This window comes from Hypanus sabinus, chromosome 12 (assembly GCF_030144855.1).
Source record: "Hypanus sabinus isolate sHypSab1 chromosome 12, sHypSab1.hap1, whole genome shotgun sequence".
Lineage (NCBI taxonomy): Eukaryota > Metazoa > Chordata > Chondrichthyes > Myliobatiformes > Dasyatidae > Hypanus > Hypanus sabinus.
The window spans coordinates 37,933,444-37,959,868 of NC_082717.1; the positions used below are offsets into that span (position 1 = coordinate 37,933,444).

Sequence of the window (26,425 nt, forward strand, 5' to 3'; positions counted from 1 at the left end):
ATCTTTGTAGATTCTCTGCAGACTGCTGGTGCTGGTAAAATCAGAATGGATCATTCCAGTTACTGTGAATAGGACAGTAATTTCTTTCAAGCTTGACACCAGAACCCAGGTAAATCTGTTATCCGTGGATGATTACAAGGCCCTAAAAGAGCAAAATTTACTGAGTGAAGTTAAAAGTGACAGGCTGTACTTGAGAGAACGTTCTAGTAAAAGGAGGCTGTACAGTGATCTTCAAACACAAGGAGCAATACCTAAAGGCACAGCTCCTGGATGTAAATGAGAGCACAGTATAGCTAATATTAAGCTTGACTGCATGTGAAAGGCTCAACGTGGTAAAAAGATTTTTCAGTGTATGCATGTCTTTGAGGGGCTCAGATCTAATGTAACTTGAGATACTCATATGAGCATCCATGAGAGCTCCAGAGAGGTTATGCAAGAGAAGCACAAGAACTCCACCTTCCATAGACATCTGTACCAACTACACCAGCATGACAGTCAGGATGCCAGTGTTGAACAGTCTGCTTCCACATCCTGCATCAGTGGTTAAAAATCTGTCTCTCATCAACTTCCAGTTAAGAGTGGAAATCAAAAAAATATCTTCATGATCCCCTCCGAAGTTCAAGAGGAAAAACTTTTTAAAAATGGGATGACCATGTAAGACGCAAGGACAGAACAACAGCAACAGTTCAACACAAACCAACAGGAGGAGCTGCTCTCTATGATACACAGCCAATAGGAGTTCTGTGGATTGAGACAGAATCAGTTGGATCTTGTGCAAAGACTCACTGATCACATGGATGTACTCTAGAGCTCCATTGTGAGGCATGTGGAGTGAATTACGGTCACACAGCAAGAACAAGAAGAGGTGAACAAACAGAATCTTGGCAGAAGAATGTGAAAGAAATTAACATGTAGATCAGAATTCTTAAAAGGACACTGGCATTAACGTAGCAAAGGAAAGCAAGATATCTCTGGAAACAAATAGCAGTCTAAAGGGGATAATTAAGCCACCATAGAGATGGATAGAGAAAACACAAGTGAATAAGGGACTGTATTTGTTTATTACAATTGAAGTTAAGGTAAATATCTTTGTTGGAAAGCATACTATTATGCTTGTTTTCTTTAAAGGGGGAAGATGTATTATTATATGTGCAATAAAGAACTTCAGTTCCCAGTGTGCATGCAATGCGCACGGTTCACCCAGAATGGGAAGTGACGTTGGTGGACCTAGACACATGCTTTTGGTGGGCTGAAGATCCCGCGTAAAATGTGGTCCAGCTGAATCCATTCTGTCTATCTGTAAATAAAATAGTTCTAGCATTTGAAAACCCACGCAAGCTTGTCTTTGTTATAGAACAAACATAACATTGACCTTATTGCCTTGCAGCAAGAGGCGATAAACAATAACACATAAAACTGACATAACTTGGCATCTTAAAAGGGACATTTAATTATGTTCAATAACAAAGCTATTCAGGGTCACCAAAATATATCTACTGCATTCATGTAATTACACTGGATAACAAATTTTTTCAAAAGTGTTGCTTCCTCAGATTTTTATTTTGTTTATGATACACTGCTTGAAGATGAACACAAACATAATTTCAGAATACTTGTATCACATAGAAGTTTGGAGAAACAACAAATTAACTTTATTTAATATAATGTAATTGCATAATGGTGCTGACGCTTCGCAATAGCTTAAGTTAAAAATATTTTGTTAATGATTTTCATTTGTACTCAGGGTCTGAGGCTTCTCGCTTAAGTGACCAACAATAATTCACCAGCATTGATGGATTCCAGTTGCCCTGGTACTTTTTCTCCATGACCGCAATGTCCTGGTGAAACCTTTCACCATGCTCATCACTAACAGCATTACTTTGTTGTCCAGTGTTATCAAACATGCAACAGGACAAGGATACACCCATTCCAGCTTAAGCTTCTCAGAAGGCAGTTCTGATTTGATCTCGTCATAATTCGTTACATCAGAAGGAATGTACATTGTGATTGGACGCCCACGCATGAACATCTTGATCATGTCTCCCTCTGTTCAAAATATCAGAAAAATTCTGTTAGCTTTCAATATAATGCTTTGAAACTGGACAAAACCTTCCATGCTACAAACAATAAATAAAGTATAGCAATCTTTTAAGCTAAATAGCAGTTAGTAATTTATTTTTCTTTTAGCAAAGCCATCTTGGGTCATGACACTTGAAAATGTTTGGTCATTTTACAGACCACACAAATTGCTCATTTAGCTGGTGTTAAAAAATTGAAAGCTACTGAGATATTAAGAAAGCAAACAAAAGAACTATCAATCAGAAAACAATCTTCTGTTGATTAATTTCAATAATCTTGCAGTCCTTTGTTTTTTCATGAATACTAACTCTAGGTTGTAAAGGCAAGTACAAAATATTAAATTACAACTCTTTCTGAATTGGTGGTAAGGAAAATGCCATGTGCATGAGCTAAACGTGTGTATCTAAAAACCACATACAGAACTTTTTCTAGGCTTTTAGGAATAGGAAAGATGTACAGGTTAATTAAATTAATATGCAGAGAATGTGTCCATTGAGAAAATGAGGTGTCTGTTTAGGGTTTGCAAAGTGGAGAATAGTTGTTATCTATTCATACTGTGGTTAATTGCATTTTCATTGAAAATCATTAAAGTTCAGAGTTTAGTTTTAATTGCCTAAAAGGCACAACCACTCGAGCTGGACCAAGTAACCACAAATGAGAAAACACTGAAAAGTTTGTACTTTTGGTGTAGGTCACAGCCATTGTGAGTGTTGCAACTAAGATGAATACACAGGTATGTATAAGGAAATTTAAATTAAGATATGGGGCATGATCAGGGAACAGGTTTTCTGATGGGATCCAAAATATATTTTTCTATCCTCCAAATCTTTAATTAGATCCAAATTTGGTTTATTCAAAATTGGATGGCAGATGAGTAATATGAAACAGAAGAGCACTGGCGATGTCAAGAGGTTTAACAGTCAAGCACAAGTGCACATCATCAATGTAAGTACATAAACCAATTATGATTTTCACCAGTGTTCCCTGACCTGTTGAGTTTTTCCACCATTTTATGTTTATATTTATGATTTGTGTGTGATGACTGTAAGGGACATCATGAATAAGAAAAAGGAGTGTGCTAAAGATGGGACTTTCTGGGATTTTGGACTATATACAAGCAGCTGGTGTTCCTTTTCAAGCAGTGGGCATCATTTTTGCCATTTCCATATCTGTTTATTATGAGGCCAAGCTGCTAGCTTGACACTCAACACAGCACAGATGGAAAGTGTGCAAGGAACCTGCTGGATTTGAACTCAGGACCATTTGCCTTGAGGTCCAGTGCTGATGCCACTACACCATCAGCCAGCTAAAACAAACAGTTACTGCACAAAATTATTTGGCAAAGAAAGCAAAGGAACTAGAAGCATAAAAAGATGCCAAAAATAATACTTAAGTTCATTCATTTTCTCCTCAATTTAGATCTATCCTTTTGGTTTGTACAGACTATTTAATCTCCTTTTTTGCTTTACCACAAGGCTGGTATCATTAATCCCCATAACAGAACTAGGTATTTGCCAATACAAAAATCCCTAGAATTTATAAACAGAATAATCTCCAAAGACTAAAAGATGACAATATTACTGTTTTGTACTAAAATGGGTTTGCAAATTTTGTCCTTTATTAAAAGTTTGATCTGAATTAAACAGACCTACCCTTTAACATGTCATGACCCTAAGAGGGATCTATTTCATTCATACACCTCCAAGTACGCAGGCGTGCTATTTGGTTATTTAGGCCACATAAGCTAAGCATCATGCAAATTTAAAAGTGAAATGAGGGAAACAGCATTGAAATTGAGAGAAGAAAAATGCTTCTATTCTTCTCTGAATCTATTAAGTTGTTTTTTTAATCCCCAATGCAATGATTAAAAAAATGACATTTGAAAGCTCTTCTATAAGCTTTGCATCCGAGAACGAGCTGCTCATAGAGAACTGGCAGGTTACAGAGTTGAATGGGAGGTGAGGGCTCCTTTTAGAAATCATCTGAAAATGTACATCACATCAAATTATGTATTATAAATTGTCAAAATGAACTTCATTTTATGAATACAAATTTTTAGAATCATTTCCTTATTGAATTGTGGACTGTCAGAATAAGAACCAGATCAAAACATTAATTTTAAACACAAAGCAATTTTCTTAACAGAAAAAAATACTTCCAATTCGGAACTAATTGAAATCAATAAATTCATTTTAAGAATAATTTGTATTATAATTAGTTTATACTTGAAATTATTGTATAAAAGTTGTATGTGAATAATTAACGAATGTCAAATAAAAGGATTTTTTTCTTTTACAGTGGATATAAACATGTACTCCACGAACGATTTTTACAATAATGAGTGGTTTGGTAATTCCACCACTCACTGAACTAGGAAAGCCCTAAAGAACCTAGCTGTCAAAGAGAATATGTCGGAAGTGCTGAGTGAGTAAAACCTACTTGACCCTTGCCAATCTATCTGTCGCAATTATATTCATCAACGACACCACTGGTGGAAGTGACCACGACACAGACCTTTTGCAGATAAATTCTTGACTCCATATCATGTTTTATGGCACAACTACTGAACTCAGAACAGATGTAGCAGCTTAAGAACGTACATCAATGAAATGATGTGGATAGAGTCACAGAACACTACAGCACAGAAATAGGCCCTTTGCACTCCCCCTGGTTGGGACATCAATAAGACGGGTGATTGATAAGTTTGTGGCCTAAGGCAGAAGGAGTCAATTTTAGAAAACCTAGCACATTTATTTTTCAACATAGTCCCCTCCTACATTTACACACTTAGTCCAGCGGTCGTGGAGCATACGGATCTTGGATCTCCAGAAAAATGTCCACAGTAGGGGTGATTGATAAGTTCATGGCCTAAGGTAGAAAGAGATGAGTTATGCAGCTTTCATTACATGCACACGCAGTTCAACTCTGAGTGATGATGCAGAAAGTTTGAAGTTAAAGCTCATCTCCTTCTACCTTAGGCCACAAACTTATCTATCACCCCTGCTGTGGACACTTTCTAGAGGTTCAAGATCCGTATGCTCCACGACCGCTGGACTAAGTGTGTAACTGTAGGAGGGGACTATACTTTGAAAAATAAATGTGCTAGGTTTTCTAAAATTGACTCCTTCTACCTTAGGCCACAAACTTATCAATCACTCCTTGTATACTGATTAAGGAAACGTTCCTAAACACATCTGGACACACTAGGGACAGTGAGCTGTTTACTCTTTACTGTACTGTTTACCTGTGCTGCAAACCTCACATGCATTTTGAATTACATTTTATTAACACTTGTGGTAATATTTTGTTTTATGTGCTGTGTGTGATATATGCTTTGTGGATGCACCATATTCCAGAGAAATGTTTCGTTTCTTTGTATACATGTAGTCGACCCCATCCAGCTCTTTTTCAGAATGGGAGTCCCAGTCAATATGTGGAAATGTGAACCAGAGGAGGCAAGCTGGGATTCAGCATCAAAATGAGGTGCCAACTGAACAATGCAACACAAAACTACGTTTGTGCTGAGCAGCATGAACAGCTTTCAGCAGGCAATGCTCAACCAATAGGTCAAAGTATTAATGCCCTACCACAACTGTTACGAGGACAATTATACAAGCTAATGCAAACAGCAAGGCCAGGACAATCCACTCACTCCACCATCACTTGTGTTTGCAATGTGGTTGCCTTTACACTGACTGGAGAAAGCAAAATGCAGGCTGGGTGGTGGTGACCTTCTCTACATTGCTGAGACCCATCATAAACTGGGGCACCACTTCATAAGCACCTCCAAAAGCAGAATTTCCTGGTGGCCAACCATTTTAATTCCTACTCCTATTCTGTCATGTCAGGTCCCTTCTTGTACCATACTGAGGCCACTCTCAAGGTGGAGAAGTCTCATATTGCATCTTGGTAGCCTACAATCTGATGGCATGAACATCGATTTCTTCTTCCGGTAAAGCAACATTTATCCTTCCCTCCTTCTGGCCTTTGATCTCTCTCACCTGCCTACCACCACTTCACAGTGCCCCTTCTTCTTCCCTTTCTCCCATGGTGCACTCTCTTCTCCTATGAGATTGCTTCCTCTCCAGCACTTTACCATTCCCACCCACTTGGCCTCACCTTCCAGCTATCACCCTTCCCCCTCCCCCCCACCTTTTTATTCTGGCACCTTGCACCTTCCTTTCCAGTCCTGGGAAGTGTCTCAGCCTGAGACGTTGATTGTTTATTAATTTCCTTAGATGCTGCCTGACCTGCTGAGTTCTTTCAGCTTTGTGTGTGTGTATATTGCTTTGGATTTCCAGCATCTTGTGTTTAAGATTAGATCTGCCATTTGTTCACAAAATCAGTTCTGGCTAGATTCCTATTCAAACCACCCACACTTTATCATCAAAACTACAGCATTTTCATCAACAATGCTTACTGTCCAAAAACTTCCTCACAAATGTCACATTTGAATTTTGCTACCATCATTCAACTTTGAACCTCTTCACAAACTTGGACCAAATATGGACCAAAGAGGGGAATTGCAGAGGTGGGGGTGGGAGGGAATGCCCTTCATGTCATACAAGATTTGACTGAATTCTGTTTGGTTCAAGCACGTCTAATTCACTTTCTAATTGTAGCGCTGTCTGTTACATATCATGTAATCTAGAACACAGAACGATAAAGCACAAGAACAGGCCCCAGGTTATTGTGCACAGAGGCAGATGATGAGCTGGATTGGCGCAAGCGGGCGGGGTGTGAACGGGAAAACAGGAGTGGGTCAGCGGGGGGGGGGGGGGGGAGAACGGGAAGGGGCGAGCAGGGGAATATTGAGCGACAGTGACAGATACAGAAAGATTACCCCATCAATTTTTCTTTGCTCATTCTAAATTTTCAAGTACATGCAGATCTAATCCTACCATTCAATATGCTAATGAGTTTGGCTAGTACATTTATATACTGTATTATAGTAAGAAGCACATGGTTTGTCACTAGAACTATTCTGTTAATTTATTGTTTATCCTATTTATGCCTGACAGATTTAGGTTAGTTATTCAAACATATACATTTCTGAATTTTTATTGCAATACATTTCCTTCAACAAAATATGTGGATAGTTGGGTGGTTCAAATTAAATTTTAATGAAAGTCCACAAATGTGCATCGGACATTCCATTTGTCAGTAGTTTTAAATTCCTGACCAATGAATGCTCTCTCATGAGACATGTGATCTCAACATACCAGTCTGCACAAATGTACTACGGAAGCCAAAGTCGGAAAAATAAAAAATTCGATGGATGCTGCTTGGCCAGAACTTACCTTGGCTGTACGCTCCACGGCGTGAACTTTGGGCTGATCATAAGACAGAGACAAAGCAACTTCAAACAAATTGTAACAGAAGCAAAAATAAAAAAAATCACTACCTCCCATGTTACTGAAAAAACTAAATTAACTTAAAAAATTAAATAAATGGGAAAACAGCAAACAATAACTGTAGCTTAAGAAAAACTAGAAATGAGAAAAATTGATTTATCATAAATATCCAACATTTTGGCATTGTCAAGCCTGCTGAGCAGATCTTTACAAAATTCATTAACTATGTTCTTCCTGAATTTCTGAACTAATATTATGAGTATATATGCCCCATCTTACTCAGAAATCATATCCCACATTTATTTACTTGATCTGAATAATCCAATTCCTTATCTTGACAGGGACCTATTTTCACCTTTTTCATTATAGAAAGCAAATTTGATACTTTTCCAATAGCATAACAAGCTTATTTTAAAAATACTCTTATTTTTCTGGCATTTTCCCAATGTACAACATTTTTGTGCTGGTTAGAAAAAAGACCAACTTTAGAGTCCAAATCAGATCACTGATTGTGAAGCTTCAGCTGAATTTCAACATATTCTCTTTTATCTCCATAATAAAAATTCTTACAATTATTCTAGCTTTTTAAATGTGTCAACAGTGTCCAGGCATAGTAAAAACAATCCATTTTGGCATCCAAATTCCCTAAGCTAATTTTGTTTATTATAAACATTTCATGTTACATTTTTCAATCCACGTGCACATTTTTTCCAGCCAGAGTTAAACAGAATTTACGATTTGACTAAATTCTCAATCAAAAACAAAGTCTGCTGGAATATTAAATCTACCATAACATTCCAAAGTAAGCAAAGAAAGAATTGCAATGAGGGACATGGGATAACAAAATGCATTTATGGACAATTATTTTTGATATTTACTGAAGTGAATTAGCAAAACAATCGTCACACTTGATAGCAACACCCAACACCTCAACTATGCAATTTTTCTCTATTCTTTTCAATATTATTATTTTGTTTTCAGTCATAGTATTTTAATGCTCTCCATGAACTTAAACTACAAACACATATTAAATAGAAAAAAGTGCATTATGAACAACTTAAAAATTTAATTAAAAACTTAAGTGGAAAAGAAAATCAAAGAATTTCTTGACAGAAAACACTCAAGAAAGATGCTAATATTATGTAATTTTAAAATATATTTTGCATTTACCTTGACTGATAGCTGGTTCCTTTGATCTGGCAAAAGAAAAACCAAATCATCAGGTAAAAATTCAAGTAAATACTCATACAGATTATATATAGGATTACCTTTGACAATAAGAATCAATGCAAGTTATTAGAAGGAATTAGACATATTAAACCTTGGAAGAAATACATTAATAGAAACTTTATGGTCAGCATTACTTGCCCATAAACAGCTTTGGTATGAAGCAGCAGAAAAGAAACAGTTAACCATTTGTTAAAATATTATGAAAGAGTTCGTAAATGCTTGCAGCAGGGAAACAAAGGTGGGTTTAACGGTCCACCCACATTCTCCCCTGTAGTTTCAATTCCACATTCATTATTTGAGGCTTGCTGAGTTTAAAAGAACTTGGCATTTAAACTGAAATGATTTAACTAAAACTAAATATGACCTACAAGAATTAGTTAATTTCTAACTGTGTTAATAGATCACTATCTGTTTATGTAGACAATATTCTATAGGCAATGCAACAGGCATAAATCTAAATCTACACAGAGGAATTGGAATGATTCTTTTGTCAAAATCAAACAACAGATGCTGGAAATCTAAAAAAATGGAAAGTGCAGTTAATACTTAGCAGGTCAGCCCACATCTATAGTTTGAGAAACTGAGTCAACACTTAAAGTCAGAGCACACTTTGTCAGATATAATGGATAAACAAAGGAAATCTGTACAGATGCAAAAAAGGGGAATATCTTCATAAAGCCTTAAGACATAGGAGCAGAATTAGGGCACTGAGTCTGCTCCACCATTCAATCATGGCTGATTTACCACCCCTCTCAACCCTACGCTCCTGCCTTCTCCCCATAAACTTTACTAATCAAGAACCTGTCAACGTCCACTTTAAATATACCCAATGACTTGGTCTCCACAGGTAAATGTGGCAATTAATTCCACAGATTCACCACCATCTGGCTGAATAAGTTCCTCCATATCTCTATTTTAAAAAGATGTCTGTGCATCTAGAGGTTGTGCCCTCTAGTCTTAGACTCACCCACTACAGGATGCATCCACTCCACACTCTATCTAGGACTTTCAATATTCAATAGGTTTTCATGAGAATCCCCTCATTATTATAAACTCCAGTGAATACAGACCCAGAATACCAAACACTTCTCAGATGTTAAACTTAGCCACTGTCATCCAAATCACTGACATACAACTTGAGAAGCAGTCCCAACACAAATCCCTGCAGCACACCACTAGTCACTAGCCAAAAAAGACCCCCTTTAATTCCACTCATCAACCATTCTTCTATCTATGCTAGTGTTTTTCCTGTAATACCATGGGTTCTTACCTTGTTAGCGGCCTCACGTGTGGCACCTCGTCAAAGCCCTTCTGAAAGTGCAAGTAAACAATATCCACGGGATCTCTTTTGTGTGTTACTTCCTCTAAGAAGCAGATTTGACTGGCAAGATTTTCCCTTACAAGAGCCCAAGGTATTACAGGAAAGATACCGTATGGATAGAGCATTGGCTGATTGGCAGGAGGCAAAGAGTGGGAATAAAGGGATTCTTTTTGGATTGGCTACTGGTGATGAGTGGTGCTCTGCAGAGGTCTGTGTTGGGACCACTTCTTTTTACATTGTGCATCAATGATTTTAATAAAATTCATGGCTTTGTGGCCAAGCTTGCAGACAACATGAAGATAGGTGGAGGGGCAGGTAGTGTTGAGGAAGCAAAGAGGCTGTTGATGGATTAAAAGAATAGGCAATGAGGTAGCAGATGGAATACAGTATCAGGAAGTGTACAGTCATGCACTTTGGTAGAAGGAATAAGAGCCCAGATTATTTTCTAAACAGGAAGAAATTTCAAAAATCTGAGGTGCATATGAATTTAGGAGTCCTTGTGTAGGATTCCCAGAAGTTTAATTTGCAGGTTGAGTCAGTGGTGTGAAAGACAAATACAATGTTAGCATTCATTTCAAGAAGACTGGAGTATTAAAGCAAGGATGTAATGCTGAGGCTTTATAGCACTGATGAGGCCTTACTTGGAGTACTGTGAGCAGTTTTGGGTCCCTTGTTTAAGAAAGGATGTGCCAACATTGCAGAGGGCTCAGAGGAGGTACTCGAGAATGATTCCAGGAATGAAAGGGTATCACATGAGCAGCGACTGAAGGCTCTGGGCGTGTACTTGCTAGAATTTAGAAGAATGAGGGGGAAACTCAATGAAACGTACTGGATGTTGGAAGGCTCAGACAGTGTGGATGTAAACACGATGTTTCTTTTGGTGGGGGTGTCTTGAGCCAGAGGGAATAGCCTCAAAACAGAGGGACATCCATTTAGAACAAAAATGTAGAGGAATTTCTTTAGCCAGAGAGTGTTAAATATGTGGGAATTTGTTGCCACAGGCGGCTGCGGAGGCAAGATCTCTGGGCATATTTAAGGCAGAGGTTGATAGGTTCTTGATTAATCAGGGCATGAAAGGTTATGGGGAGAGGGCAGGAAAAAGAGGTTAAGAGGGAAATGGAACAGCAGAACACTTGATGGGCCAAAATGGCCTAACTGTTCCTGTGACTCTTGGTCTTAAGGAAACTATGCCAACCTTGACCTCAACAATAAGCAATAAATATTGAGAACATGAGATGAAGTGTTCTTGAAAGTGAGTCCATAGGTTGTGGGAACAGTTTAACGATGGGGCAAGTGAAGCTGAATGAACTTGTCCTCTCTGGATCAGGATCTGATGATTGAGGAATACCAACCTTTCCTGAACCTGGTGGTGGGGAGTCCTGAGGCTCCAGTACCTTCTTCCTGATGGCAGTAGCAAGAAGAGAGCACGGCCTGGATGGTGCTGTACTTGATGATGTTCCTGAGACAGCACTCTATGTGGATGTGCTCAATGTGGGGAAAGGTTTTATACATAATGGATTGGGCTATATCCACAACTTTTTCTAAGATTTTCTGGGGGCACAGGTGTTTCCAAACCAGGCTGTGATGCAAACAGTCAATATACTCTCCACCACACTTGGTTTTGTGGCCAAGTTTAACATAGGAGAAGTGTTTGATATTCTGAAGTTTGTCAAAGTTTTAGATGACATGCTGGATCTTCACAAACTCCAAAGGAAGTAGAGGCACTGTCATGCTTTCTTCATAATTGCACACATGCTGGACCCAGGATAGATCCTCTGAAATAACAACACTGAGGAGCTTAAAGTTGCTGACCCCCTCTACCTCTGATTTGCAAATGAGGCCTGGCTCATGAATGTCTAGTTTCCCCCTCCTGAAGTCAACAATCAGCTCCTTAGTCTTGCTGATATTGAATGAGAGGTTGTCGGTGTGACATCACTCAGCCAGATATTCAATCCCCCTCCTATATGCTGAGTCATCACCACATCTGAGTTGGCGAACAGTGATACTGTTGGCAAAGCTAAATGTGGCACTGGAGCCTCATAGTCATAGGTATAAAGTTAATAGTGCAGCGGGCTAGGCACACAGCCTATGCTGATTGAAATTGTGGAAGAGGTATTATTGCCAATCTGAACTGATTGAGATCTGCAAGTGAGCAATTCCAGGATCCAGTTGCACAAGGAGGTATTGAGGCCTAGGTCTTGAAGCTTATTGATTAGTTTTGAGGGAATGATGGTATTGATTGCCGAGCTGTAGTCAAAGAAGAGCATCCTGATGTGCACATCTTCACTCTCCATATGTTCCAGGATTGAGTGAAGAGCCAATGAAATGGCATCAGCTGTTGTCCTGTTGTGAAGGTAGCCAAACTAGACTGCACTGGAGCACCTCTCAAGCAGGAGTTATGTTTCATCTGCAACCTCTCAAAGCACTTTATCACAGTGGATGCAAGTGCTACTGGACAATAATCATTGAAGCAGGTTACCACATTTTTCATAGGCACCAGTATAATTGAAGCCTCATTGAAGGTCAGTACCTCAGATTGCCGAAGCAAGAGGTTAAACATATCAGTGAAATCACAAACAAGTTGATCAGCACAGGTCTTCAGTACTTGGCCAGGTACTCCACCTGGACTGGATGCTTTCTGTGGGGTCACCACTCTAAAGGATGCTCTTGTGTCAACCTCAGAGACTGAAATCACAGGTCATCGGGAGCTGCAGGAGTTTGTGAAGGTACTTCCGCATTTTGATGGTCAAAGCAAGCATAAAAGCCTTAAGCTTATCTGGGAGTGAAGCCTTATTGTCGTCTATGTCACTTGATAGGAGGTGACAGCATTCAAGCCCCACCACAGCAGTCGAGAATCCTTCAGTGATTCAAGTTTAGAGAGAAGGACCTGTGACCTTATCTCATCAATGGAGCAAATACAACAAAGACAAAGTAACTTGGAAAATGGAATGCAGTCATTTTGGGGAGGCAAAGTACGGTGGAGAGTTATGGGAATATGCATGCCAGTAGGCTTGTAAATGTATGTTAATAGCTAGCCTGTCATCTGACATTGAGACAAAGAGAATTAGAAAAGGAAGTGAATAATCAGAAATCAACTATGCCAACACACAGATAAGGTGGAATTTGATAGCTTAAGCGAGCAAACCTCTTGAACTCTGCACGGATTTGTAGAACTCTGGTATTCACTCCACAGAGGGACCCAAGGTCGCTGCTACCCACACATTAATTTCTCATCTCCCTCCCACTCGTGCCCGCTGGTTAATGTTCTTCTGTACTGTCACAGTGACCCAACACAAGCTTGAGGAACTGTACCTTGATTTTCATCTGGCCACATTGCACCTTCTGAGTACAATACTGAACTCTACACCTTCAGGTAAATTGATTTTTCAGCATGGGCTTGTCCTCCTGCTCTGTTTCCTGACTCCTTTTGTCAAAATTCTCACTCTCTAACCGCTCTGGTTCACTCACTGACCAGATAATCTTGTTTACAGCTGATCCCCATAATCATTGCAGTTTTACCCATCAGAACTCCCTCTCCCAACCTCCCTGCAGCCTTACAAGCTTTTTTTCTCTTTTTCCATTCTGGTGGTTATAGATCAAAAATGTTGACTCTTTGTCTTCCCACGGATGCAGACTGATCTGCTGAGTATTTACTACACTTTGTTTTCATAGTTGATGAATCTTATGTTCTTGTTAAGCTGAAGTTAACATAGTGCACGTAATTTTAATTTATTTTCCCTTCTTTTGGTCTAAAGCATAATTGATACATGTACGATTCATTTCATACAGAACTGACTTCCAATTATGCCCTCCAAAAAATTGCCTCAATTTTAGAATTATTTCATAATACAAAAAGAAACTTTCCATTTATCACATTAGCAATTACTGTTGATTTATGCAAAGCAAGTACACTGTAATGTTAATGAAGCAAAAGAATAATTGCATCAGCAAAAAACTGTTTCAGCTCTAGGGCTTCATTTAAAATTTCAGTTCTCACTTTTGCCTGCAGCCCACAGAGACTTTGTAAGGTCCAATCAATGTGAGCAAGATTTTAGGCAGAAGGTAACATCATGATCTTTTGGGCCCATGCTAAAATGGTTTAATGAGAACTTGAAGCTTTTATAAAGAAAGATTCGTTCGAGTCTTTTCAATGTGGCTAAATTTGACAACTGCTGCAATTTTCTTCTTTTTCCTGCCACAATCTGGTCATAAAACCATCTAAGAATTTGTACACCCAATTTGGAGTTGTCAACGGTACTTGCTGAGTAACAAAAATAATATCAATTATAATCAATAAATTCCTATTTACAGATGTCTGCTTACAGATTTAGTACAATAAGTAAAATTCTACCGAACAATGGCCTTTTATATATTGGTGAGATCCGACGCAGACTGGGAGATCGTTTCGCGGAACACCTACGCTCAGTCCGCCAGAAAAAGCAGGATCTCCCAGTGGCCACACATTTTAATTCCACGTCCCATTCCCATTCTGACATGTCTATCCATGGCCTCCTCTACTGTCAAAATGAATTCAAACTCAGGTTGGAGGAAAAACACCTTATATACCAGCTGGGTAGCCTCCAACCTGATGGCATGAACATTGACTTCTCTAAATTCCATTAATGCCCCTCCTCCCCTTTCTTACCCCATCCCTGACATATTTAGTTGTTTACCTGTTCTCCATCTCCCTCTGGTGCTCCCCACCCCTTTCTTTCTCCGGAGGCCTCCTGTCCCATGATACTTTCCCTTCTCCAGCTCTGTATCACTTTCGCCAATCACCTTTCCAGCTCTTAGCTTCATCCCACCCCCTCTGGTCTTCTCCTATCATTTCGCATTTCCCCCTCCCCCCACTACTTTCAAATCTCTTACTATCTTTCCTTTCGGTTCGTCGTGACAAAGGGTCTCGGCCCGAAACGTCGACAGCACTTCTCCCTATCGATGCTGCCTAGCCTGTTGTGTTCTACCAGCATTTTGTGTGTGTTGGTTGAATGTATTCAGTAAATTGCTTTACATATGCATGCAATTAAAGCCTGTGCATTCAAAACCCAAAATTACGAAGTGCACCTACAATCAAAATAGAGAATAACGGAAAAGCATCATTGAAACAGATAATTAAAACTTCTGTTAGAACCATCGAACGTTACAGAAACAGGCCTTTTGTCCCTTCTTGGCTGTGCCAAACCATTTTTCTGCCCAGTCCCACTGACCTGCACCTGGACCATATCCCTCCATACACTTCTCATTGTTGGATTAAATATTTTCATATCATACCCAGCAAATTCTAAAGCTCAATCTGGTGTGTGGTGGAGTAAGACACTAAGTCAATTAATACAAATAATGTGAACAGTGACCATAAATATCAAATCATTAAAATACCATTCAGTTGAATGTACTGACACCACTAAATAAACTGTCCAGTTTAGATCTATCAGTTTAGAAGAACAAAGGTAAAATGCAAAAATATTTTACTTAAATGTTTTTCCACCAAATTCATCTTTTAAAAGATCTATAACGGTTCTCAGCAACACACACAAAATGCTGGAGGTACTCAGGAGGTCAGACAGCATCTATGGAAATGAATAAACAGTAGACATTTTGGGCTGAGACCCTTCTTCAGGACTGATAAGAAAGTGGGAGGATGCCAGAATAAGGAGGCTAGCTAGAAGGTGAAACCAGGTGGGTGGGAAAGGTCAACAGCTGGAGAAGAAGGAATCTGGTAGGAGAGGAGAGTGGACCACAGGAGAAAGGGAACGAGGATGGTACCCAAGGGGAAATGACAGGCAGGTGAGAAGAGGTAAAAGGTCAGAGTAGGGACTAGAGCGGGGGTCGGCAACCCGCGGCTCCGGAGCCACATGTGGCTCTTTTACGTCTGTGCTGCGGCTCCCTGTTGCTTTGGGAAATAATTGGTTGTGGCGACCCTTTTCCTGGCACATCCGAACCGATTCACAATTAGATAGCCTACGGGGGTTTGCGAGCACAGAGCTTTGGAGCCTCTGCACCATGGGGGGCAGGTTGAGGGAGGCTTAAAAGTGAGGCTGAAGATTTCGAATAAAGTTTTTTCCTTCGACTGCAGTTACCGACTCCGTGTCGTAATTTTAGCGCTGCGTGTAGCACACCGCTACATGGTCAGTATTTAATTAAAATGTATTTTATGTTAGTTTGTTAGTTTTTGAAATGTAAATCTAAATTTGAAGATTATGGTGATCTTGTACAATCTAAATAAGACGTTGTGGCGACCCATTTCCTGACACATCCGAACCGGCTCACAATTAGCCAGCGTTCAGGCTAAGGGAGATAGCCTACGGGGGTTTGTGAGTACGTGTCTTTTGCAGCATCCGCGCCCATGGGGGGCGGGTTGAGGGAGGCTTAAAAGCAAGGCTGTTTAGTTCGAATAAAGCTATCTTTGACTGCAGTTTACTGACTGCGTGTAGCAACCGCTACAACGTGTTTTTATCGCTGGCTGTCCAGAGGGGAGGTGCTGAAACGCTTTGTCGCGTGTCTGGAAGAAGTGAAAACTTTCCTGGGCAGCAAAGGGCTCAACTTTCCTGAGCTGGAACAGCCAAAGTGGCTGGAAAAGCTACACTTCATGGTAGACATGACAGCGCACCTGAACACGCTGAACACAGCTCTTCAACGGGGTAAGGACATACAGCCCTGCACATGTTGGAGGATGTTTTGGCATTCGAGCGCAAGTTGACGTTGCTTGCCAGAGATTTACAGAAAGGCACATTGTCTCACTTCCCCAATTTGAGAGAGTTCAAACAATGTCACGACATGATAAATTCGGAGTATTTACATTCTGCAATCATCGCAATGCAAACATCATTTGGGAAACGCTCCTGTGAGTTCAGAGAGGAAAAAAACACATTATCCTTCCCGGTCACTCCCCTAAGCATCGATCCATCCCTACTGAATACGACTGCATTGTCAGGTGTGAGTCAACCTGAACAAGTATGATAAATATTTTAATTGCCTATTATTTTACGTATATTCATATGTTTTCATTGTTCAGTGAAATAGTCCCTTTATTTTTCAGGTTGACAGCTGGCTGACGTTATTTTTGGTTTGCTGCTGGCGGCAAATTTAAGTTTGGCGTTTTTCATAAATACAAGAAGGACTCAAATAGACGTTGAGTATTTTACTTAAAAGTAACCTTCAACCCAATGTCTTTTTTTCGGAGTTCAAAATGTTTTTGTTGCATGCAGAAATGTAATTTCGTTTTCTCTGCAGGAGTTCATCAATTTCATAAATGCAACACATTATAGTTTGTTTATACATAGCATAAAGGCAAAACAAAACGTTGTATGCAGTGTTATTTCATTTTAAATGTCAAACGGGTTTTGCGGCTCCCAGTGTTTTCTTTTCTGTGGGAAACGGGTCCAAGTGGCTCTTTCAGTGGTAAAGGTTGCTGACCCCTGGACTAGAGGAAGGGGGAGGGGGTAATTTACAAACGTATTTTACTGGAAGGGGCAATTGATGTTCATGCCATCAGGTTGGAGGCTACCCAGATGGAATATAATGTGTTGCTCCTCCAACCTGAAGGTGGCCTCGTCTTGGCACAGGAGGAAGCCATGGACCATCATGTCGAAACCGGAATGGGAATTGAAATTAAAAAGCTGGTTGTTACCTGTTTTCAAGGTACTGACATGCGATCATCTCAAAATATAAAATTTTCCAAAACACAAAGATTGCATTTCTAAACCTTTTATTAGAGGAAATATCTTTTAGTACACAAAATTTAATGCTTACTTATCTGTAATTTTATGTTTTAATAATTTAGATGTTGAATGTGCTCTCGATGTTTTACGATTCTCATCCAAACCTTCCCAGCTGCTGCTCTGCGTCCTTTCAATTGTTGAACTTCGCTTTAGACTGAAAAAATTGAAGGACATCAGTCACCATAACATGTGAAGAAATACTGCACCATCCTTCAAATAAGTAAAGCAATGGAGGAGAAGCAGTGGAAGCAAGGTCTTCGAAGCTAGACAAATGAAAAGTTAGATTAATCTAGCATTTTAAGTTAATGCCAGAAAAGAGTGCAAGCCACAACAGTAATGCTGCAACAAGTATTAAGACAGTAAATAGTTAATAAGTATATGAATTGAATGAATACGAATTGGAAATCTAAAGTTATGCGCCTTCAAACAAAATGGACTACATGCTCAAACAATAAAAACTAATTTGCTCAAGGTCTGAGTGGTTAAGATTGGATTAATTCAGTATAAGCAAGCTCTTTGAACACAATATTTTTGATCTAGGGTAAAAGCCAATGCCATATAACACATCGACAGAAGATTTAATATTAGCTTATTTATATGGAGAGAACCTGGAGTGAAACAAATGATTGTTTATACTTTACATAAAAGTCTGAAGGAAAAGCAACTGAATGTTTTGTTTAATTTTAGGTAATATCTTTTAAATCTGGTGAACAACTGTCGAAGAACAGTTGAAGGTTAATTTACTGGAAGATTAATTTGCATATTCATTCTGAATAATTTTTTGAATAAAATTGATTTTTGGCTTTGTGCCATTCATTTCTTCACTGAAGAGGATAGACTGCTATGGCAAACTAGTCACCTTACTAATGAAATGCCTTTTTTTTTGTTGAAGATTTTGGTTTGTATCTGAATAATATAGTTAAAACGCCTTGTGACTGTCTGACTTCCCTTTATAACTTGAAGATAAGTGACATGATAGAACAGAAGTATGAAATATTACCTATTATCACTGGCTACATCAAACTAATAAATGTCTTGTAATTTTGCAAAACATCTGCTTAAAAATGAAATTTGGTACAGCAAGCTTATTTACCTCTTTCTGCTACTCTCAATCATTTAATTCTCTCTTTATAGAGAAAACGAGTTTATTTGTCAATAGGTTAGAAGAACATAAGAAACAGGAGTAGGCCATCCAGCCCATCTAGCCTGCCCCGCCATTCAATAAGGTCATGGCTGATCTGTCCCTAAACTCAGCTCCTTCTACTTGCCTTTTCCCCATAACCCTCAATTCCCTTAATTATGAAGCTTGCTTATTGAAAATAAAAAAAAATTAAGAACAGCCATTGGAATTAAGATTTCCCCATTATGCAAGTTCTGCTCTGGCTGCAAAACAACGTTGAATCTATATTTTTCTTGTCCAAACTGTAATTTAATTGATTGAATAGAAGTATCTAAAGGATCAAACTATTAAATGGATTTAGATTAGCTGCACTTCTGCCGTGACTTTACTCAGAAAACATTTTTATAATATTGTTTTGAAGATAACTGAGTAGTGCAGTACTGGAAAGGAATATTTTTCCCTTGTCCCATGTAGTTCTATTAAGATGACAAAGACAAACAACAGTCATGCAAGTCAAAGATATGAAAGAAGCGTGGTACAAGTAACCATGCTTATACTTCACCATTTATAAGCAGACAAAGAATGGCAAACTGCCAATTTGAAAAATGTAGTAACATGCAGTCTGCTTTCAAGTAAAAGCCCAGAAAAGACAAATGCACATTTTCATGCATGCTGTATGCCAACAGGTCCTGAATAATATGTTAATGTTTAACAAGAACTTTAAAAAAAAAACTGCCAATTTTTTGGATCAACTCTTAACAATTATTTAACAATAGATGGCTACACAGATTTTAAACACATGTATAGTGCATCTTCATAGAAATATTAATGGAAAACAGATGGACTGGAGATCTGACACCCATCTCAGCTGCTGAACTCAGCATCAAGCACAGTGGAAGAGCAATGAGGTGCAACAGAGGGGCTGAATGTTGCTATGGCAAATGGAATTGCCAGACCCATGGCAAAGAGCAGGTGCTTGCTAGTGTGTGAACTACTTTACTTTATTTCAGTGTTTTCATTTTATATAATCTGAAAGTATCTTTAATCAAAGATTTCTTTTTAAATATTTGATTTAAAAAGCCCTTTTGTTAAAAGTTGAGGGGAAAAACCTTAGGATTAGATGCCCAAGGCCCACCCCACCTCACGGGATGTCGCTCACATATAGAGAGTCAGCTTGTTCAGACTGGAGCATCTGGGAAAAGTAGGCTCTGTGGGTCCCAAGTCCAGAACTTGGACAAGTTCAACACAAGTTGGCTCATTTTAAAAGAAGTACAATTAGCCCAAAATACATGTCTGATTTTTTTCTGCCTATATCATTGTGCAAATGTAGAGCATGCAATTTACTCTCTGTTATATCAATGACTATAGAATTGGATGAAGTACTTGTAAACAGAATTTCTGAGATAAAATTCCTTTTTATTTATGGTAATTATTTTGTACTGTTGTTCCATTTGTGCTATTATCCTATTGATGAAACAGACTTAATTTTCTATAAAAATTAACCTCCTTTAACCTTCAAGTTCAGATTTTAACTCTTTGAAATTGAATTGTGTCTGTAATCTAAAAGTACAGGGTGTACAACAAGGTTTGTGGAACAATATTGTTAGGAGTTGATCCAGACCAATATACTAGTCAGGTTTTAGTAGCTTGGTACAGTAAAAATATTAAGAATTAGGGTTGTAACGATTATCATAGATAAGTTGTACTGAGATAACCCTTCAATAATACAAGGCTGATAAACTAATCAACGTGATCAATATAGTGTAGTTCCTCATTCAAATAAGAAATCACTTCCATTATTTGCTAATATACAAAAAGTCACCTCTTAAACAAATATGAACAACACAGCAATATTTTCTAACACTTACATTTCTGCTCAAAGAGATTATTAAGAGGGCCAAACAGACTTCAACAAGTCCACTACAGAAATTCAAGCAAGCTTTGATAGCCTTCCTCTCTGTTCTCTTGGTCCCCAATCTAGGTATCATCCAAAATCCCACTAAGTATTTGGAAAATTGAAATTCCCTGGTACTACAACTTTATTTTTATGATGCCTGTTCTCTATTTGCCTACATATCTGTTGCCCTATCTCCTATTGACCATTGGGTGGTCTATAATACACCCCAGAAAAGTAACACCACTTTAAATCCCAATCTCTATTCACATGAACTTGTTCAAAGAAGTTTCTGGGATAATCTTCCTCAGTACTGAAATAATAAAACCATTAACCAACAGTAGAATACCAGCCCTTCGATTGCAACCCCATCTTTCTCTTCTGAAAATTCTGTGCCCAGCAATAATGAGATAGAAAGTTCAAATTTCAATCATGTCACTTTGAGTTCATCCATCTTACTAGTCAGACTCCTTGCATTAAAGTCAATTAAAGTAATTTTGTTTTGACTTCCAGCTGCTGAGGAAGGTACAGAGGCCCAGGTTTTGAGGCTTGCTGATTAATGCTGAAGGGATGATGACATGAACAGTTACGAGATAAGGCATAATTTCAAATTGACATGCGTAGGAATTTCTTCTTAGAGGGTGGGGAATCTTTGGAATTCTCTAGTGTGAATGGTTATTTTTCTTATTTAGCGACACAGCACAATAACAGGCTCTTCCGGCCCAATGAGCCTGCAGTAAATTAATACCCATGTGATCAATTAATCTGCTAACTTCTATGCCCTTTGGGATGTGGGAGGAAACCAATGTAGTCATGGGGAGAATATACGAACTCCTTACAGAGCAAGGACAGATTCTGTCTGAACAAACAGAATCTGAGGACACGGTCTCCTTACAGACGGTAATGAGATTTGAAACCTGAAGATATAGCAGATTAATACCATCCACAAACCCATCAGGAAGCTCAAATCACAGCTTATGCAGGTCAAAGGTGACCTGGGACTCAGGACAGCTGGCATTTACAGGATTCCCTGTGAATATGGAGCAGCATATATCGGCTAGACGGGACGCCCAGTAGAAACCCACATCAAGGCACACAGAACATTCCATTCTCAATGGCCATAAGATTGACTTTGACGGCACCAAACCACTGGCCCACGCCAATGGCTTTTGAGAGCACCTGGTGAAGGAAGCCATTGAAATAAAACACAAGAAAAAGAATTTTAATAAAGATGAAGGTCTCACTCCAAGTAAGAACTAAAACTTGATTGTAAACCAAGTGGGACAGCAGAAACCTGATTGGATAGGGAGTAACCAATCAGAGAGAATGGACAACAGGATAACACTGGACTAGACATGCCCAAGCATCATTCCTGATCAAGATAGCAGAGTTCTCATGAAAAGATCAGTTAAAATTGATACCTGCATCCAGCTGGAAGCCCAAGAAGAGCTTATTAGTAATCTTTACTTCATTGTGTTATGTTTTAGTGTTTCAATTAGATAACCCAAAATGAGTTCTTGAAAAAATTAATATTAAAATCCAGGTGATGTGACTCCATGTTCCAACCAGAAATATAATAGACAGCTGAGAAACTATTGCAGTAAAGGAAAAGACAACTAAGACAACAAAAGGAACTCATTCCAACTTAATGACCAGGCTTACATTCTAACTCAAAACCAGGCCCTTCAACAGAATTTTAATTAAAGGCTTTTTAAAAACAAATAGCGATAAGAATTTTGATATCGTTACAACCCTATTGCATTTTATATTACTGTATCCTGGAAACCTTTTGGTTGAAGCAGGGTTCTTGTTCTCTTGGGTGTGGCTTTGCGATTGGGGAGATTGAGAGGATTGACAAGTTTGTGCTTGATTTTGATGATTAGACCGAGTCTCGCCATTTGTCTCTTTTTCCTCGTGTTTTTCATTTTTCTCTGGATTGCTGTAAAAATGCATCAAATGACAAAAGTACGAAGAAAAATCATATTGATTAGTTAGCAAAGTTGTACTAAATGTAAATTCATGTAAACATGTAATAGCAGTTAAGTAAAAGGAGGATGCTACTACAGTAAGTTAATATTTCATTTTATAATCGAAAGTCCTCGTACATAATAACGCTTTACCAAAAAAACCAATATGGATATACAGGAGACACTACACAAGTATAAAATCTGAATCCTTAACACACTTCGGTTTGTTTTGTGCAGTATTTTTTTTTTTAAATAATGCGTTGTACTTTTTTTGCATGATAAAATGCAGATTGTTGGAATTCACTATTAGAAGTGTTTTTACTGCATTAAAAATGTTTTATATTTCCCAGATGAATTTGTTTTTCATTTACCAAATAATTTTTTGTAAATTTATATCTTCGGCTTCTTGCTGAGAAAACTTGTTAATCCAGTGGCAAAGCAAGTATGTGGGAGTTCCAACAAAAACTGAATTTTGAAAAAAACTTCAAAGCTTCAGCCAGCTTGGCCACCATTTCAAACCAAAATATTGGCCAGTGGTCTCAGAATACTGGGGAAAGAGAGAAGTAAAAGCGACACCAAATCACACTCAAGGGATATCCATTCTAAAACGAGGTGGAGAAAAGCTGTGTCAAAATAGAAGTTTCACAGCAGGAAACTTGAAGCTTTATAAAACATTAAAAACAAAATGATTTCTGATGTCTAGAAAGGCAAATGCAAAGTCAAGTGATTGGAGATTTCCATTTAGACACCACGACTAATCCTTAGCTACATTTTTTTGCTACAGAAAATATCCTCGACTCTGCAACTTAGTTTCACTCTGCAACTTCCATTCTATGTGGTATATCTGCATGTATTAATTGTTAACCATTCATCTGCACTGCTGTACACCTGGGAGTAGATCATGAATGAAGATGTAAACATTCTATGAAAGGAAATGCACATTAATGAATAAAAAGTATAGCTTTTAGGTTGGTACACGTAAAGTGACAGTTGGTTCTAAAATCCAAGTTACATGCATGGCATTCAATCTAGATCACTACTTTCATGAACAATTTGAACCATTTGGGTACAGATTTTATTTTTTAGCCTAGTATTCTTACAACAGCTTAAATTACTCAAATTACACAGGAAAATTTTCAAATGCCATTTTAAAAAAAATTTAAAAAGTATTCTGACTTACAATTCAAAAATACATTAAAACCAAAATGAAACTATATAATATATTCAATACTCAAATGGTTAATTATATTCAACTGACAATAAAATAAAAATGCAACTGCCCACCAACTTGCATGCACAGAAAAATCTCTCTCACATACATATATTACTTTTGATTTTAATTTATATCTCATTTACTATAGGATAGCACCTGCACCATTCCAACTATGCAAGCCACTATTCTAACATTAATAATACACAAAATAAACTTACTTTTTTTGCTCTTTCAACCCATAACTGTGAATTTAAAAGAAAAGTAATTTGATGATTACACATATACTTAAAATCACGGAAAACACAAATTAATTAGAAATTCAGTAAGCAACCACTTTGTTAATTTTTTTTAAATTCTGTGTGGTACCACACTATTGAGTAGCTCTGCATTTATGCAAAACCTCAAGCATACAATCATGCTCTGGCAAATTCCACAGTTATATCAAATATGAAAGGATGCCATATTCAGTAATATACATTCTCTAGATTTCATCTTCAGGCACATGCACTGCAAGGAAACAAGCAGAAAGCTATTTGCAACAAGGCAAGGGAACATAATAATGGAAGGATATCAAGATGTCTAGAGGCATAAAGAGCACACAGGATGTTTTCCTGTGTTAGCTGAGGCACAGACTATTACGCCAGTGAGGTTATGATAGAATTATACAGAATTGCTGAAGGCTGCTGTAGTTCTGATCATCACAACACAGGAACTGGATGTAGAGAAGGTTAACTAAGATGTTGCCATGGCCAGAATATTTTTTTAACTGCAAGCAAATAGATGTGTTGGGATGTTTTTCTTTGAACAGGAGTTGGAGGCTCATAGGAGACTTCATGTGAGCCAACTTCAGTCCATTGCATGCAGTTCTGGCCATCCGTCTACAGGAAGGCATTCAATGGGCTTAAAAAAGCGTAGAGAAAATTTTAAAGGATGTTGCCAGAACTTAAGGAAATGAGCTATAGCAAAGAGTTAAATTGGTTAGACTTTATTTTCTGGAGTGTAAGAAAATGGGAAAATGAGGGGAAACACAAGACATTCTGCATATGCCAGAAATCCACAGCAACACACACACACACACACACACACACACACACACACACAATGCTGCAGGAAGTCAGAAGGTCAGGCAGCATCTATGGAAATGAATAAGCAGATGACGTCTCACGCCGAGATCCTTCTTCAGGACTGGAAAGGAAGGGGAAGATGCTAGAAAAAAATATGGGGGGGTAGGGAAGAAGGAGAGTGAGAAGGTGATAGGTAAAGCCAGGTGGGTAGGAAAGGTAAAGGGCTGGAAAGGAAGGAATCTGATAGGAGAGGAGAATGAACTATAGGAGAAATGAAAGGAGAAGAGGACCCAGGTAGAGGCAATAAGCAGGTGAGAAGAGGCAAGAGGCCAGAGTGGGGAATAGAAGAAGAGAGGAGGGAGGAGGGAAAAAAATTAGCAGAAGGAGAACACAACAATTCATTCCATTGAGCTGGAGGCTACACAATCATCAGCTTGGAATGATGAGAAATCTTATAAAGGTATATAAAATTTTGAGGGGTACAGATCAGGTGAATGCATGCAATTTTTCCCAAACATGGGTGAGACTAGAACCAGTGGTCACAGGTTAGGGTGCAAGCTGAAATATTTAGGGGCAACTTGACAGGGAACTTCTTCACTCAGAAGGTGATGGGAGTGTAGAACAAGCTGCCAGCAGAAGTGGTGGATGCAGATTCAATTGCAGTAGTTCAGTGAAGTTTGCATCGGGAACCGAACTGAAGAGACTGGGCAAGAGGAGGTTAGCTCACAAATAGAGAAAGCTTGTAGACAGTGCGAGAGGAAGGATAGGCAGGTGACAGAGAAGGGAAGCCCTCAGACAGAAGGCTTGAGATGTGTCTATTTAAATGCAAGGAGTATTATGAACAAAGCGGATGAGTTTAGAGCGTGGATCAGTACTTGGAGCTATGATATTGTGGACATTACAGAGACTTGGATGGCTTGGGGACAGGACTGGTTACTTCAAGAGCTGGGTTTTAGAAAGGACAGGGAGGGAGGCAAAAGAGGTGGGGGCGTGGCACTGTTGATCAGAGATAGTTTCACGGCTGCAGAAAAGGTGGACGCCATGGAGGAAGTCTACAGAGTCTCTCTGGGTGGAGGTTAGGAACAGGAGGGGGTCAATAACTTTACTGGGTGTTTTTTATAGGCTACCCAATAGTAACAGGGATATCGAGGAGCAGACAGGGGGACAGATCCTGGAAAGGGGTAATAATAAAGGCTGATTTATACTTGTGCCTACAGGCTACACTGTAGCCCTAATTTTCACTTCTGCATGCTCTACGCCGTAGTGAGCATGCGTTGGTGTGCGTCAAAACGCTAGTTGACAGTGGGGTTTCTATGCCACTGTGTTGAGTTTCTTCGTGAGAGACATGGATGAGGAAATACATTTCAAACATTTTCGTATGTCGGCAGGTAGATTTGTCAATTTGGTTCATCTATTTCGTATCAGTGTACGCACAGCCTACAAAAATGGACAACCGGAAGTGCAT

General features: G+C 38.7%; 1 protein-coding gene across 3 annotated transcripts in view; it reads right to left on the minus strand.

The window, feature by feature from the left end:
- LOC132402779 (echinoderm microtubule-associated protein-like 4) overlaps nucleotides 1-26,425 on the minus strand; it is a 236,529-nt gene that overhangs the window by 90,425 nt on the left and 119,679 nt on the right. Inside the window, exons 4-9 of one of the 3 annotated variants that reach the window (XM_059985765.1) lie at nucleotides 24,115-24,138; nucleotides 22,503-22,655; nucleotides 17,734-17,856; nucleotides 8,604-8,629; nucleotides 7,380-7,412; nucleotides 1,923-2,046 (exon numbers count right to left, since the gene is read on the minus strand). In XM_059985765.1, coding sequence (XP_059841748.1) covers nucleotides 1,923-2,046; nucleotides 7,380-7,412; nucleotides 8,604-8,629; nucleotides 17,734-17,856; nucleotides 22,503-22,655; nucleotides 24,115-24,138 — 483 coding nt within the window. The remainder of the gene's footprint in view (nucleotides 1-1,922; nucleotides 2,047-7,379; nucleotides 7,413-8,603; nucleotides 8,630-17,733; nucleotides 17,857-22,502; nucleotides 22,656-24,114; nucleotides 24,139-26,425) is intronic. The other 2 variants (XM_059985766.1, XM_059985767.1) reach the window with 2 other exon arrangements.